This window comes from Bos taurus, chromosome 8 (genome assembly GCF_002263795.3).
Source record: "Bos taurus isolate L1 Dominette 01449 registration number 42190680 breed Hereford chromosome 8, ARS-UCD2.0, whole genome shotgun sequence".
Taxonomy (NCBI): Eukaryota; Metazoa; Chordata; class Mammalia; order Artiodactyla; family Bovidae; genus Bos; species Bos taurus.
Window position 1 is genome coordinate 24,744,221 of NC_037335.1, and position 16,632 is coordinate 24,760,852.

The following is a 16,632-nucleotide window of genomic DNA, read 5'->3' on the forward strand; positions in this document are numbered from 1 at the left end:
TGCCTCCTGGCCTCTGCAGGCTACGTGGCGGCAGGTGATGCCCTGAGCATGGAGTTGTGGCTGCTCTGGGCCACCTGCCCTTCCCTGGGAGCATGCCTCCCACTTCCTCCCGAAGTCTTTTGCCCCTTTCCCAGCCCTTCCAAGCATGTTGCACCCATGGTATTCAGTGCTTTTTGCCTGTAATATGAGATTAGAAATGAAAGGGAAGTTCAGAACATGGTTTTTCATTTGGAGTTTTTCCCAGGTAGCCTTCCTTCCTTATTAACCTCTAGGAAGTCGTTCTGTTGGAGAAAAGCTATGAAATGAACTTCTGGGACTGCTGTTTCCTGGCAAGGAGTGCCAGCATCTACACACCCCAGTGGGTCTCTACAAACCTCGGAAGGGTCTCTGGTCCAGCCCTTCCTCTTGGCATATCATCTCTAAAAATGACAGGGCAAGGCTGGACCTGCCGTGAAGATATCTTCGCCAAGTGTTCTGTTTCATCAGATGTTAAAATAACTGTGTCCTGTTCTGTAATGCAGGGCACGTCCTACCCCTAGTGGGATAATATATTTTAAGTGATTTCTGAAAATGGGCCGTGAAAGCCGTCTGCCACATGGCCCATGTTTGCACATCTCTATATAGTTACGATTGCGGAATTTGACAGTATAACTCTGAATCTGATTAATTAAGAATGTGTAAAAAACAAAGTTCTTGCATTACAGCTCGTTCCTTATCTTTGTGTCTTTTACTGTGATGTTGTAGAACTTGGATCATATGGAAAACTAAAATATTATGACACAATGACTGAAGAAGGTAAGAATGATTTTAGAATTGTATTCATTGGCTTTTTTTTTTTTAATTTATGGTGTCTGTGGCTTGCCCATTTTTTTAGTCTTTATTTTCCCCCTCTTTGCATGACTTCAGTGACATTGTGTGATTTATAATTCTTTCTGCATTTTCGTCTAGTTGCTGCCATTGTGTTGATTTGGAATTGGAGACATGCAATACCATGGGTGATCATGTTATTCCATTCAAACGATCCAAACCATCTCAGTCGTGTAACACACTCAGTGAAATGGTGTCAGCAATGTAAACACAAGCCCACACCCACTGGGTCACCGTTAGTTCCTCCACATGCTTACAACATAGAAAAATACGTCGGACCAACACTTCCTTTTAATATGCCCCTAATTTGGGGGTGGGGGGAGATATGTATCTTCTGGTGATATTCTGATTTATGCAAAGGAATGAGCAATCTAAAGGAATCCCTAGATTCGAAATGGAGACCTGTTTCTGATGCAGAGGACTGTAGGCCCCTGTCCTTTTCTCCCACAGCCCATGCTAACTCATCTGAGAGAGGCCAGGGTCATTGTTCCAGCCAGTGGGGCTGTATATATTGGAGTTCACACCGTGTGAGATTGGACATATCGTTTTGAGCATTTCCCCTGAGTAAATGAAGTCTGGCAGAGATTTATTTTTCAGTGCATCTACAATTCCAGACACTGTCCCAGGGCACAGTCTTCCCCCAGTCAGTGACTTTTCTGAAATAAGTGCACCGTGGAATAGCAACTTTAAATTTTTGCATTCTGATAAAAGGAGTTGTCCTCTTGTCCTAATCCCACACATACCTCCACTTTTTGACTAATAAATGATATTTGTAAGTTATGAAAACATTTGGAGTTTTCACATGCTTTTTTCACTGATACTGACAAGAGAGCCAAAGGTACCCTAGGAAGGGGAATCAGTTCATTTTGTCCTTCAACATGAGAGAAACTCCCCAAAGTGTTGCATATCTTGTTTTCAGCTTCTAGTATTTCTGAGTTGCCTTAGTTTGCCAAAGGTCTCCTAGTTGCTCTGCATGCAGGAGGCAGAATATCAGACAGCCCTCGATAAGAGGAAGGCCCTTCTCAGCCCCTCCCCACTCTGGCTTCTGCAAAGCTCTGGGGTCCTTCTTTACTTTTATCTCTGTGCTGTCAGTTAACCATGGTGGTGTTTTCTAAAGCAGCGGGCCACAGTTAGAATCTCAGACTGGGCTCTACTGTAACCCAAGGCCCTCCCAACAACGTGGGGGAAGTGCAGATCCTTGGGCAGAAAGCCCTAAAGGCAGAAAGCTACCTACAAGCAGCGTATCCTACCACCATGGGGACAGAAAGAGTAGTCCCTGCCTTAAAGGAAGGCTCCTGTCCCAGCTGTTATTTTCAGTCCATGTCTTCACACCACTTTGATTTTGCTTGATGATTGGCTTGGAAAGCCAAAACTTTGGGGCTCACTGACTTTATAATTTAATTGCTTTTCCAGGCATCTCACAGCCCTCAGTCTAAACTTCATAGCTTGAGTGGCCAGTGGGTTTGCTACCTTCTACCTGAGTAGTCACAACCCTCACTCTCTCTCATCCCTCCATCCTGTCCTCTGCCTTCCGCCCTTAGCTGCTTCTGGCTTCTTGTTGCTTCTATTGACCTGTTTCTCCCTTACCCTTCCTTTCCTTCCTCTTCCCACATCTATGGGAGCAAATTGCCATTGGAGCGCTCCCTTTCTCTTCTTCCCCACACCAGAAAATTCAATATCACATTAAGATGCAAAAGTGCCGCTTCTGATCTGAAGATACCAATTGATATCCAACAGCCGGGCTTTCTAAGCAGGCAAACAGAGTCAAAATAATGTCTAGCATGAGAAGCATGACCGGCCCGTAGCAAAACTGTAAAATTGTGTTTGGTGACCTTCCTGGGTCACCTTTAAGATTCCTTATCCTTCCCTGGACTGCCCATCCCTTCATGCATATCCCTTTGTGTCCCATTCTTAGCTGAAAATTCATCCCAGTTACAGTGATAGCTAAAGGTAGCTAAGGGAGCATTTTTAAAGTAAATTCTATGAAATATTACTATCAGATCATGTCATTAGGGATTTTGCAGCCATCCGGGGGAAAAAAAGAAAGCAAGCTTGATTTTGTTATTAAGTAAGCGGGAGAGCTTCTGAATTAAGCTAAATGGATTTCTTTACCATGTGACTTGTCAGAGCCTTCCTTCCGTGTGCACCTGTGCACTGCAGCATATAATAATAAATCATATAGAGGGATGGAGGCTTCCCTGGTGGCTCAGTGGTAAAGGATCCGCCTGCAACGCAGGAGTCATGGGTTCAATCCCTGAGTCAGGAAGATCCCCTGGAGAAGGAAATGGCCACCCATTTCCGTATTCTTGCCTGGAGAACTCCATGGACAGAGGAGCCTGGCAGGGTATAGTCCAAAAGGTCAGAAAGAGTCGGACACGACTGAAGCAAGTTAGCATGCACGCAGAGGGATAGAGTTTGCCATATTGCCCAGACTATTTTGGTCAGAGAAACCATTCTTCCATGGAGCCTCTTGTGGGACTCTTTTAGAAATGCTGGTTAAGGCATTATCCTTTATCTAGAATAGTAACCTTTGAAAGACTCACAAGTTTTCCAAACACATAGCAATCCCTCTCAGGCACTCATGGAAAGGATGACTGGAGCAGCGGGTGGGGGCGGGGTGGGTCTCCATCCAGTCACCTCATATTACACCCTTTTGGCAGCTGCCTCCACGACAAGCCAGGCCTGGCTTAAACCTAATTCTGGGATTCCATCTAAAAGACTCAAGGCCAGTTCAGTAACCTCAGACCTGGCAACAGCCATGCATGACTTTCAAATTCCTCCTCTCACTGAAAATAATAATAATAACTGTGACTTATAGCATCTCCATGTTACACAACTTAAGGAAGCATGATAAAGATGAAGATGTTATGGGCAATAGGGGACTAGTTTAGCCTTCAAGAAATAGCACTCTCCATTTGAGCATTTCTTTTCACAATTTTAGAAATGTGACTAGCCCTTGACACGGCTTTATTATACTTGCCCATGTGACCAGTCATTATTTGTAACTGTTTCTGGAGATTTCTCTGGATGTAGTGTGAAGTAAGCTACTTGCAATGAGGCCTGCTTTTTTTCCCCTAAAGTGGATTAAGTGGAAAGATGAATTACATATGCCACCCCCATCCTAAGAAAAATTGCGTGATGATCTACTAAGTATAGAGAATTGTCTTGCACGTATTCAGTCTGTTATTTTAAGCACCTGCTTTATGCAAGTTATTCTGCTAGGTCTTCGTTGAAGTACAAGATTAAAAGGTGGACAGTTTACCCCCATGGAACTTACAGATGGGGGAGAAATAAAACACTGAGTTTTAATAATCACTGAGCCACCAGGAAGAGAGTGGTAAGTCCCATAGGTATTCAGAAAAAAGATAACGGGCTACAGGAAGGGGAAAGATTGCTTTCAAGGGTGGGGGATGGGGAAGGAGAGGATTTTGTGAAGGTGGTCTTTGACCTGGGCCCTAAAAGATCAGTAAATATGGGTTACATTGGGGTAGGAAGACTGGTTCCCACCAGGCCCACCAGGCTGAGGGATGAAAGAAGGGGCCACACCAAGCCTTACTGAGTGCCCCCCACCCGCCAGGCACAATGCTCTGAGGGTAATATATTAATATATATTAAATTTATGTATATTAATTTAATCCTTGTAATGATCACAAGGTCGATTTTACTGATGATGAGAAAACCAAAGCCCAAACAAGTATTCTGTTAGATGTGGGAACTTTAAGATTCAGAGAAGCAAAGTGATTGGCTCTGGAACTCAGAGGTAGTAAGTTGCAATGTGGAACCTGAACTCAGGACCACTCACCGCCTTCTCAGCTCCACTGCGGTTGCTCGGCAAGGTGGTATAAGGAACTGGACAGTGCAGATTGGCTGCAGTGTAGGAGTAGGAAGAAAGGCTTGATGGAGACCAGATCATGGAAAAGTTGAACCACAGACTAAGGAATGACAGTTATTGACTGAAACATGGCCTCTGTACTTGATTACTAGACATTTAAAATTTTATTTTAGTAAAACGATCTGGGGCTTCCCTGGTGGTCCAGTGGCTAATGCTCCACCCTCTGGGCAGAAGGCCAGGGTTTGATCCCTAGTCAGGGATCTAGATCCCACATGCTACAGCTAAGAGTTTGTATGCTGCAACCAAAGATCCTGCATGCTGCAACTAAATTTTAATATTTAAAAATTGTAAACTTTAATATTTTAAATTTAAATATTAAATTTAATGTTTTTAAATATTTTTTTTAACTGCTTACTCTCAGACACTGGAAAAAATTGTAACATTTTTTGTAAAGTTTGCCCCTCCCCTCAGAGCCCAATTCCTCCCTCCCTTGTCTCAGGTGCCCAGAACCTAAATCAGAACAGCTGCCTGGGCCACACCCAACTTCCTCTCCTACCCTGAACCAGCAGAATTGTATCCACTCACTCATTCATTCCCTCCCTGGAGAAGGAAGTGGCAACCCATTCTTGTATTCTTGCCTGGAGAATTCCATGGACAGAGGAGCCTGGCAGGCTATAGTCCCTATGGTCACAAAGAGTTGGACACAACTGAGCAACTAGACAACAGCATTCATTCTCTAACCTATTTGTTCAGCAACACCCATTCTGGACCAGGCATTAGACTGAGTACAGGGCTCGTGGAGATTAAAGATAGCTCTACTCCTAAAGAATTCACACTCCAGTGGAGAACACAGGCAGCAAGATGAGTAACATGGTGGGCAAACCCAAGGTGCCAAGGAGCCCAGTGGAAATGAGGACGGGATTCTCAAAAGAGGCCATGTCTCCACTCCCTCATTCCTGCTTCCCAAGGTGATGGCTCGCCCACCCTACCAACCACCTGATACTAATGTGTTCACTTGATAATAGCTGAGCATCTGCTCTGAATGAATCATGTTCCTAGACTTGATCTGTAACAAGATGTTTCCAGAGATTCAAGCAAGTGGCTCCAGGGACAGTCTTTTAGTGACCTCAGTTCCCCCTACGTGGGCAGCCATTCCTTTATCTCTTCATGGGATGATACTTAATATTCTTGGAAGGGCAATCTCCAGTTTTTACTTAAGGTAAATAACCCATAGTTTAACAGATAAACATATTCTACAGCACAGGGAAGTGTATTCAGTATCTTATAATAACCTATAATGGAAAAGAATCTGAAAAAGAATACACATATACATATATATATTCATATATATATAACTGAATCATTTTGCTATATACCTGAAACTAACACAACATTGTAAATCAGCTATACTTGAGTTTAAAAATAAATCAGTAACCCATAGTTTATTTCTCATCTACAGATAACCCAAATTCATACCATTATCACTCTGGAAAATCCTCAATAAATTGAACTTGGCTTCCTTTTAAATGAAAATGTAAAAAGTTAGTTCAAAAGAAAGCTTGTGTGATGGAACCGAGGAATTCAAAGAGATGCCTTTCCACCAATGGCAGTATACACAACTACTCATCTCTGCTCTTTGGAGATAAACATTCATAAAAACATGCAGATAAGTAGGTAAACAGAACTCATGACTAAGGACACTTTGCAAATATGCAATGTATTATGTTAAACTCATTGCCATTTAACAGAAGCCATGTCTAGAAAAATAATTTCCCCACTATTTAAAAAGTCAATCTTTGTTCATTTGTATAAATGAACAAAGACAAGTTTGTTTTAATATCAAGGGTAAGAATAATAATGATCTTTTCCTTATTGAAATTAAGGCTAGTTTCATGGCAACCAATAACCCCTTTACCAAGCTAAGAAACTAATAATGTCTTATATGAATCATGGGTTCCTCAGTTAGTCGTGTGGCTGAGTTTTGAAAATTTCAAAGAAACAGAAGCACCCGAAGATTACATAGTCTAGCCAGTTATTTTACATTCATAACTACAGTAAAATATTTCTGATGGCTCAGAATGTAAAGAATCTGCCCAGGAGACCTGGGTTCAATCCCTCGATTGGGAAGATCCTCTGGAGAAGGGAATGGCAAACCACTCCAGTATTCTTGCATGGAGAATTCTATAGATGGATAAGCCTGGTGGGCTGCAGTCCATGGGGTTACAAAGAGTCAGACACGACTGAGCAACTAATGCTTTAGCACAGATTCCAGTTCTTTTTCAAAAAGAAATTGAATTTTGTAATACTGTTCATTGGTATTTTCCATTGCCCAAAAGATATCCTCTGAAAATGTAATCCTAAAACGGGTACTTGGTGCTATCTGTGGCCTTCACATTATATTTTAATCCTGGCTTTGAACTGGTGAGACTGTGTTATATACTCTGATATATTAAGCAGGATAGGTTCAACTCTAGCAGAAAATCCAAATTAACAGGACTTAAGTCAGATAGAAGTGTATCTTTCATGAGTAAAAGAGGTCCAGAGGCAAGCTGTACAAGGCTGATATGGAAGCTTCACAATAATCCAAGACCCAAACTCCTTCATCCTTCTGCTCCACCATCTTAATATATGACTTTCAACCTCAAGGGCACCTCATGTCCAAGGTGGCTGCCACTACAGCTCCACCATCACATCTGTGTTTCAAGAAGTCTTGTGCGTGCTCAGTTGTGTCCGACTCCTTGCGACCCCATGGACTGTAGCCTGCCAGGTGCCACTGCACTGTCCATGGGATTTTCCAGGCAAGAATACTGGACTGGGTTACCATTTCCTACTCCCAAAATTATTTTCCCCAGCTATTTTGTCTTCTTTTTAAGGAGGCTTCCTTTTAGACCTTCCAAGTAAAATCTGTACAAAACTCCACTACTTTCCTACATCTAGTTCAAGGATGGAGAAGGAAATGGCAACCCACTCCAGTATTCTTGCCTGGAGAATCCTAGGGACAGAGGAACCTGGTGGGCTGCCATCTATGGGGTTGCACAGAGTCGGACACGATTAAAGCGACTTAGCAGCAGCAGCAGCAGCAGCAGTTCAAGGAAGCTTGGAAATGTAGTATGTCAAGCTGGGTGACTTACTGTCCCCAATAATTTAGATGGTATGTCACTAGGAAATGAAAAAGGAAGATATTAATAGGCAACTTGCAATCTCTCCATAACAGAGAAACATTGCTTTCATAAAACTGTGTGCTGATGGGGAGGACTGAGACCAGAGTAAGCTCTGGAGTGAGATTGAGAACTCATGCTAATATAGTCAAAGGTCTGTCTAGTCAAAGCTATGGTTTTTCCAGTAGTCATGTAGGGATGTGAGCATTGGACCATAAAGAAGGCCAAATGCCAAAGAATTGATGCTTTCAAACTGTGGTGCTGGAGAAGACTCTTGAGAGTCCCTTGGACTGCAAGGAGATCAAACCAGTCAATCCTAAAGGAAATCAACCCTGAAAACTCATTGGAAGGACTGATGCTGAAGCTCCAATACTTTGGCCTCCTGATGCAAAGGACTGACTCATTGGCAAAGACCCTGATGCTGGAAAAGATTGAAGGCAGAAGGAGAAGGGGGTGACAGAGGATAAGATGGTTGGATGACATCATGGACTCAATGGACATGAGTTTGAGCAAACTCTGGGAGATGGTGAAGGACATGGAAGCCTGCGTAGCGCAGTTCATGGGATCGCAAGAAGTCAGACACGACTGAATGACTGAACAACAACAATTGGAGATATGGATAAAGTGGATTTGGAGTCTGGAGCTTAGGGGAAAAGTTAGGGTTACAGATGTAAATTTGAAAGTCATAGACTATAAGTCATTTAAAGCTATAGAACTAAATAAGAATACCTAGCTAATCAGTAGAAAAGAGGAGGCCAAGGTCTGAGCCCTGGGAACTCTAAGTGTAGCATTTGGGAAGAGGGGAGAATGCACAGCAAAGGAGACTGGGGTAGGCAGAGGATGGGGAGAGAATAGCATCCCAGAAACCAGGTGAAGAACTTGTTCTAAAGGAGGGCTGTAAAAAGGTGATGGCATTAATGAATTGACAGATGAGATCAAAGAACTGCAGCCATGAAATTAAAAGACGCTTACTCCTTGGAAGAAAAGTTATGACCAACCTAGATAGCATATTGAAAAGCAGAGACATTACTTTGCCAACAAAGGTCTGTCTAGTCAAGGCTATGGTTTTTCCAGTGGTCATGTATGGATGTGAGAGTTGGACTGTGAAGAAAGCTGAGTGCCAAATAATTGATGCTTTTGAACTGTGGTGTTGGAGAAGACTCCTGAGAATCCCGTGGACTGCAAGGAGATCCGACCAGTCCATTCTGAAGGAGATCAGCCCTGGGATTTCTTTGGAAGGAATGATGCTAAAGCTGAAACTCCAGTACTTTGGCCACCTCATGCCAAGAGTTGACTCATTGGAAAAGACTCTGATGCTGGGAGAGATTGGGGACAGGAGGAGAAGGGGACGACAGAGGATGACATGGCTGGATGGCATCACTGACTCGATGGACGTGAGTCTTGAGTGAACTCCGGGAGTTGGTGATGGACAGGGAGGCCTGGCGTGCTGCGATTCATGGGGTCGCAGAGAGTCGGACACGACTGAGCGACTGAACTGAACTGAACTGAAAGATAAGAGTTATGGACAGAATGTGAGATGCTTCAAGTCAGGAGTTTGGACATGGTACTGTTATTGCCAGTGACAAGGTTTAACTGCAGGAGTGGATTGACGAGGTGAGAAAGGGCAGCTGAAAGAGGGTAGGTTAGGGTGGTAAGGAGCCAAGTGTTGCAGGGTTCACCCATGTAAAGTCACCATGGATGGTAACACGAGTAACGGTGGAGATAAAAATAGTGAACTGTGTTCCAGTATCTTCGGGAATGAGGGAAGCATGACTAGGAAGTCAGTTGAGGTAAAAGTGGTAGAGTTTATCGGCCTGGGCTTCAAAGAAGGACAGAGAATTCATGTATGAGTAATGAGGAAGGGAGGATGGAATAAGGTAAAGAGCACTTGGAGCAAAATAGTGTCACTTTCAAGAGTCACAGGAGAAAAGGGACCATCAAGAAACAACCACACTCAATAGGAACAAAAAGACAACGTTCACAGAAGTTAAGAATGTATGAAATTTACTGATGGCAGGACTGAGAGATTGAGTCAGACCAGGGATTTTCAGAGCCACTTGGTGATAAGCATCTCAATGGTGATGGATGACCTGGAGGCTTTGCTGAAGAGAACAAGAATGTAGCATGGGATGGCAACAACCTCACCATGTTTTTAAACCTCTTTAGGTTTAAAAATGTTTTAGAGCCTCTTTCTTTGGAATGGTCTCATGGGCAGTTTGCAGTGATGAAGTAAGGTCTGTCTTTCCAGGAGAGAGGAGCTCTGGGGAACCCCATGAGTCCGGCTGGGAGTGGGGAAAGTTGAAGAAGGAGATCAGCCTCCTCAATTCAGGGACAGAGAGTTCAGTCCAGCACAGGAGGACCCTTCCTACAGACATGGCCAAAGATGGAGTGGCCTGCCTCAGACAGCAGTCCCCCTTCTCTGGAGAAGCCAAGGACGCTTCTTCAGAAAGAAGTTCAGATAATGGACAATGCCATGGTCAAGACTCTGGCCTGGTGGCCTTTATGAAGTATGTTGGCAGATGTAGTTTGCAAGTCTGCCTTTAAGATATGTCTTTAAGGTGAACCTTCAGAAAACTTGATCTTGCATTTTGGTTACGCTGGCACCAAGATTGTGATAGGTAGGTTCCTGGACCATAGCATCTGAACTAAAACACTTGTGTATTATTTGATCCAGTTCATAGCCAAACTATTAGTGTGGTTAAATACAACAAATAGTCCATTAGTTCCTGTGGAAAGGACCCTTAAAAGAACAACTGCCCCCATGAAACCTATATTCTCTTTTAGTTGTAAATCCAAACTTTTGCCACAGTAGAAATTTTAAATTGCAAATTAATTTTAACCATTCTTTTTATTATAAAATCATTACATGCATGCAAAGGTAAAAAGCAAACATTACATAAGGAAAGACAGTAAAATGAGTCCCCCTCTTACCCCTCTTACTCCATTCATTCCTTAGAGTTAACCACTTTTATCAGTTTTTTAACATATTCTCTTTTCTTCTATACACTGTTCTATACGTGGCTTTTGTCTATTAATATATCTAAGATATTTCCATATTAGCACTGTTTTACTCTTCCCATTCCTTTTTAGCAGGTTCGGTCAGTCCCCTGTCAATGAATATTTAGGATAGTTCCATTTTTATTCATTTAGTTATTACAATGCTACATGAGCATCTTCTTTGCCCACATAATAAACTCTATTAAATTGAAGATATAAATGTATGTGCTGTTTGCTCAGTCACGTCTGACTCTTTGCAACCCCATGGACGGTAGAGCATCAGGCTCCTCTATCCATGGAATTTTTCAGGCAAGAGTACTGGAGTGGGTTGTCATTTCCTACTCCAGGGGCTCGTCCTGCCCCAGGGATCAAACCCGTGTCTCTTTTGTCTCCTGCATTGGCAGGTGGATTCTTTACCACTGTGCCACCTGGGAAGCCCTTTGAAGTATAAACAAACATCTAAAATAAATTTCTGGAAATAAAAATGACAGATCAAAGGACATACACATTTTAAACTTCGAAAAGTAGTGCCAAATTGCCCTCCAAAGGTATTGCATCAATTTACACTCCCACTCACAGTGAAGGGAAAGGGAAGGGAAGCCGCTCAGTCGTGTCCGACTCTGTGTGACCCCATGGACTGCCACCCACCAGGCTCCTCCGTCCATGGGATTTTCCAGGCAAGAGTACTGGAGTGGGGTGCCATTCCCTTCTCCGCACAGTGAAGGCGTGAGCCTTAAACAACAAATTGAAATAAGTCCTTTGAACAGAGATTCAAGCTGACTTCATTACAGAGCAGATGAGCTTTTGCAAGGTAACTAGCTTCTGATTTACTTGTTTGAGAAATCCAAGTTTTTACTAACGTTGAGTGAAATCCAGGGTGGAGTTCTGATGGAAGTCTTTGTCCATTCCAAATGAAGTGACAAGGCTGTTCCTCCCACACAGGATATCCAATTTCCAGCCCAGCATGTATCCTTCTTGCCTCATGATCATTGATATCCCTATAGAAACTCCGAGGTCCCTGCAGGGTGCCTCCCAGCTACCTATGAGGGCAGCTCTGTTATGCACGACACCATTTCCAGCACCATGTTATGCTTCATTCATTCCAGGTTGATGGTTTAAGTCATTCGGTCCAACTTTCCATAACCGGATGATTTTTCTGGGCACTTGAACAGATGCTGTCTGTTAAGGCTGGGCCTTCTCCAAAAGACAAACAGATTTAACTCGCCGGTTATTAACCACATTACTGTTTTAGAGATGTATTCTTACAAGTCCTTCCCTGGGGCTGGATCTCAGGAAGACAGCAGTCTAGTGCGTGTGCATAACTAAACTAACCAACTAGAAACTGGCATCAGATCTGTAGGAAAGATCAAATCAGCTGAGTTGATAAATTCATGGTCTTCCTGAAAACCAGAACCAAGGAAGTCTTCTCATTAGAATACATCCAGCTCTTCAAACTTCATTGCATCTTATTTTCATGATCTAAACCATCAGCAGTAAAAGCAGAAAGATTGGACCTGGCAAGTAAAGGCAGATTTTGCCACATCACATACGTAGAAAATGTTAAGTGGCAGCAGAAGTGAATCATGGATTTTTTTTTTTTTTTGTCTATTTCTGACATCCCCAGAGCTTAAAATGCTAAGTCGCCTTCATCAGTCAAACTTGAATACTGTTATTATAAATTAATAATATAATTTCCCACTTCCATGAAGCCTTCTCTTAAAAAAAAAAAAAAAAGTGGAAATCTGTTATACCAGGAAGTTGGCATGTTCAATTAAGCATGGTAAATTTCTCTTTTGATTAAATCTGAAATGAACTGAATCATCCCGTCTTAGTCATGGGCCACTAAACCTTCAGTCCCATTTAATTAAGAACCCACAGCAGGTCCCGCCACTTCTGTTACAAACCCACATTTCAAATGAGATTGACAGGCACCAATTTACAATGTAAAGTTGAGGATTCCAAAAAAAAAATAGAAGAACACAAGTTAACTGACCATTTGCTGACACATGAGATCCAGGTAACAGGAGAGGATGGGTTTATGTGAAACACTGACTACTACAGAATAAATGTTAGCCAGAGCTAAAATCTGGTTTTTATATATCAATACAAGTCAGAGTAACCTTTCAACACATATTTGTTGAGCACCTACCATTTGCCAACTGCTGTGAACAAATCAAAACTGCCCAAATGAATACATCAGTGTCATAGGCCATTGGCAGAGAGACATACCCAATATATGAGCTTTGACTCCAAAGACCTCTTTTCTACCCCTTAGCTGTAGTGGGGCTGGATGCTGGCAAATCTTGGATCTGAAGCCTGCCTCGGTAAAGCAATTCATTACGCATTTATCTCTTAGATATCCACAGGGTGAAGGGATAGGAACAGGGGAGAGACATTCAAACCTTCTATCTAGCAGCCCCTGCCTGGCTCAGAACTCCAAAACAGATCACACAACCGCTTTGCGAATGTTTGTGGGAGCCATTTGTATCTGTGTATCCAGGAGAGAACTGTTCAAAAAATTAAGCTCCTAAAATAATAAAATAGTTGACCCAAAATGATGAAGAACAGTAGCTCTCAAGCCATGTCAGCCCCAGCTAAGGTCAGTAAACTGACTCCTTGCCTGAAACATCATATTTTGCCGTCTGATACCTGCTGTGAGTTTTTTTATTTGTAAAATCCCAATTTTTCCTGAACTTGATTAGATTATCTTTTTAAAAAAAAAGCAGAGAGAGTCTCAAAATAGACAGTCATTAACTGTAAACACAATTAGACTCTGGAGATTTAATCTCTACATTAACCAACAAGCGAGTCTGGTGAGTTTCCTACAGTGTGTTTCTGGATCCTCCTTTTTCTACTCACCAAAAGAATGTAAATTTCAAATAGATTTGCATACAGCAAGAACTCCAAGCACCTCACACCAGCACACACACACGCAAGCATGCTTGCATGCACACATGCTGTAAGAGTCCCTTTGTTGTTTGTGTTAACGTTATCATGTTCAGAAACACTGAGGACCAGTCTGTGATGTAAGTACTGGGGGGACAGATGAAAAGAAGCGTCCCTGTCTTGAGGGGCCCACAGGTTAGTTGGAGAGAGAGTGAATAAAACACCTCTGAGTTTCTATGAGAACTGTTATGATGGCATAGGTATCAGAGTGTTGTGATAGAGAAAGGTACCCAGGTAGCTTGCCAGCCCAGGAAAGGGACTCGAGAAAAGCTTCCTGAAAGATGAAATGCCTAAAGCAGAGTCTTTAGAAGCAACTAAACAGAGAGCATTCCAAGCCATAGGGCTTCCCAGGTGGCACAGTGTGACGTGTCTGCCAATGCAGGAGACACAAGAGCCACAGGTTTGATCCCTGCGTTGGGAAGATCCCCTGAAGGAGGAAATGCTGACCCACTCCAGTGTTCTTACCTGAAAAATCCCATGGACAGAGGAGCCTAGCAGGCTACAGTCCATAGGATACCAAAGAGCTGGACACGACTGAGCACACGTTCCAAGTCATGCGAAGGGTAAATTAGAAGGATGCAGGCAGTGCAATTAAAAGCTGGGAAACCAGTTAAGAGACTGTAACTGACATCCAGGCAGGAAGGGTTGGATCTAAAGTGTTCAAAGGTAGACTCGAAAGGACTTGGCAGTTCATTGGATATGAGGGAGAGGAGGACCTCTAAGATGACCTAGGGAGTGAGGAAATCACCAATAGAAAATACAAGTGGAAGAGCAGATTCCTAGGAAGGAAAATGATATAAGGAAGTTTGGGGCACATTGAGTTTAACCATGAGAGGGACTTCCCAGTGAAGATATTCAGAAGTCCATTGGCTGAGAGGACCTGGACCAGAGTTCCGAATGTGGGAATCGTCAGTAGTCGGGCAGTGGTCCGTTGGGTCCCTTGGGAGAATGTGAGGCAGAAGGAGTGAGGAGGGGACCCTGGGGAGTGGTGGCACATATGGGGCACATTTGGGGGTCCTTGAACATTGAAGGGGATTTCAAGGAAGGGAATGAGGAATACCAGATGCCACTAAGAGAGCCAGGCAAGTGGAGGTGAAAAGTGGCGAGGATAGGTTCAGTGGTGAAATGCTGACAAATGGCAGGTGCAGAGTTAAGAAGTGACCGAAGGAGCCCTAAGGATGCAGGGGCACCGCACAGACTGACCTTTCCAGAGGTTTGGCCATAACGAGAAAGCAAGTGAGAGCAGTGCCCGTAGGATAGCTGGCGTCAAGAGAAAGGCTGCCACGTTGAAAGACTTAAGCATGATTAGAGGCTGAGGAGGAAGGGAAGGATTAAAGATGACGGATTAGGCAAAGTCCCTGGAAAGGCAAGAAATTGGAATAAAGGACAGAATTTCATTCTTTAAGATACCAACTTCTGAAATACATTGGAAATTTTCCAAAATATTTAGGAAGGCACCCTATTTCCAGTGATAAGGTGACCCCATTAGGAGAGATGACAGAACCAATTCATACCTGGACAGATCTGAGCCTTACTTGTGACTCCAAAGGTCATTCTTACAGAAAATTATTTTTAAAAGCCTTAATAAGGAAATCAGGCTATTTCATTTCGTTATATGATGAGTTTGCCCACGGCTTGAGATTATGTAAATTATGTAAAGATTCTTATTAATTACAGAAACTAGTCCTATGATTATGCCTGTAAATATACTACAGTTAAATTATGTTAATCATCTTTATTATGTGGTCCATTCACAAAATATTTACTAAAGATGCTTTATAAATTACTTTATTACAATACTAGTTTGATTTCCATTCATGTCAATGGAACCTTATCATTGGTTTTACATGATGCTTCCCAAAAATTAGAATAACTTGAGGGTTGTATCTCAAAAGTATATTTAGAATAAATAAGTAAAATCTATGTTCTTATGCAGGACAAGACTTTTATTTTTAATATTTTGCTTTTAAGAATAAAAATCAGGCCAGATGCTATTAGATGAATAAGCTGCCCCAGAAGGACAGTTTGTGGAATGCAAGTGGACCTTACTTGTCCAAGCTGCTAAGTAGTGTCTGGTATCTTCGAGCTTTATTCTCTGAGTTTCCATGCCCTCCGGAGAAGGCCCCCACCATTACAGCATGAATCTTAAGTCCTTGTTTCTTGTCTCTCTGGCTCCAGGCTGTGAACCCTACAAGGGCACCAGATGGATCTTATTATCAAATATTGCCTGATTCATAGCACAGCCTTGGTTAATATTTGCAGAGTGGGAGATTGGTTGTGACCTGTACTGACTTGGAAGAAAAGCTCAGACTTCCCTGGGGAGCTAATATAGGGAGAGCGTCACTATAATTCAGTGAGTTCATGAGATGTGCCAAGCATGACTCTAAGACACTTGTGGAGGCATAGAGAAATACACAGATGGCTGAGAGAAGGTCCCTGCCCCCGAGAAGCCTGCCCTCTGGTGGGGAAAGCAGAGAAGCTGGCAGCAAACTGAAATAAGGGCTGTGATGAGTACAAAATGCCCTGAGAGCAGTGGGTAGATTTCCACTTGGGAAGGAGGGCGTGGGTCTCAATAGAGAGACTTCGAGTCTGGCCTTCAGTTCAGTTCATTCGCTCAGTCGTGTCTAACTCTTTGTGGCCCCGTGGACTGCAGCATGCCAGGCTTCCCTGTCCTTCACTATCTTGTGTAGTTTGCTCAAACTCATGTCCATTGAGTGGGTGATGCCTTCAATTAGGCCTCGACAAATGAGGAGTATCTTCATGCAGGAGGAGGAGCCAGAGCGCAGCTTGCCCTGCTCTCCTCTCTGCTGTGCTCACTGCACCTCCTCTTCC

At 43.0% G+C, this 16,632-nt stretch overlaps 1 protein-coding gene across 1 annotated transcript in view; it reads left to right on the plus strand.

The window, feature by feature from the left end:
• Positions 1–16,632, plus strand: part of SLC24A2 (solute carrier family 24 member 2) — a 290,443-nt gene that overhangs the window by 213,637 nt on the left and 60,174 nt on the right. Inside the window, 1 exon segment of the mRNA NM_001144094.3 lies at positions 745–795. Within this exon segment, the coding sequence (NP_001137566.2) occupies positions 745–795 (51 nt within the window).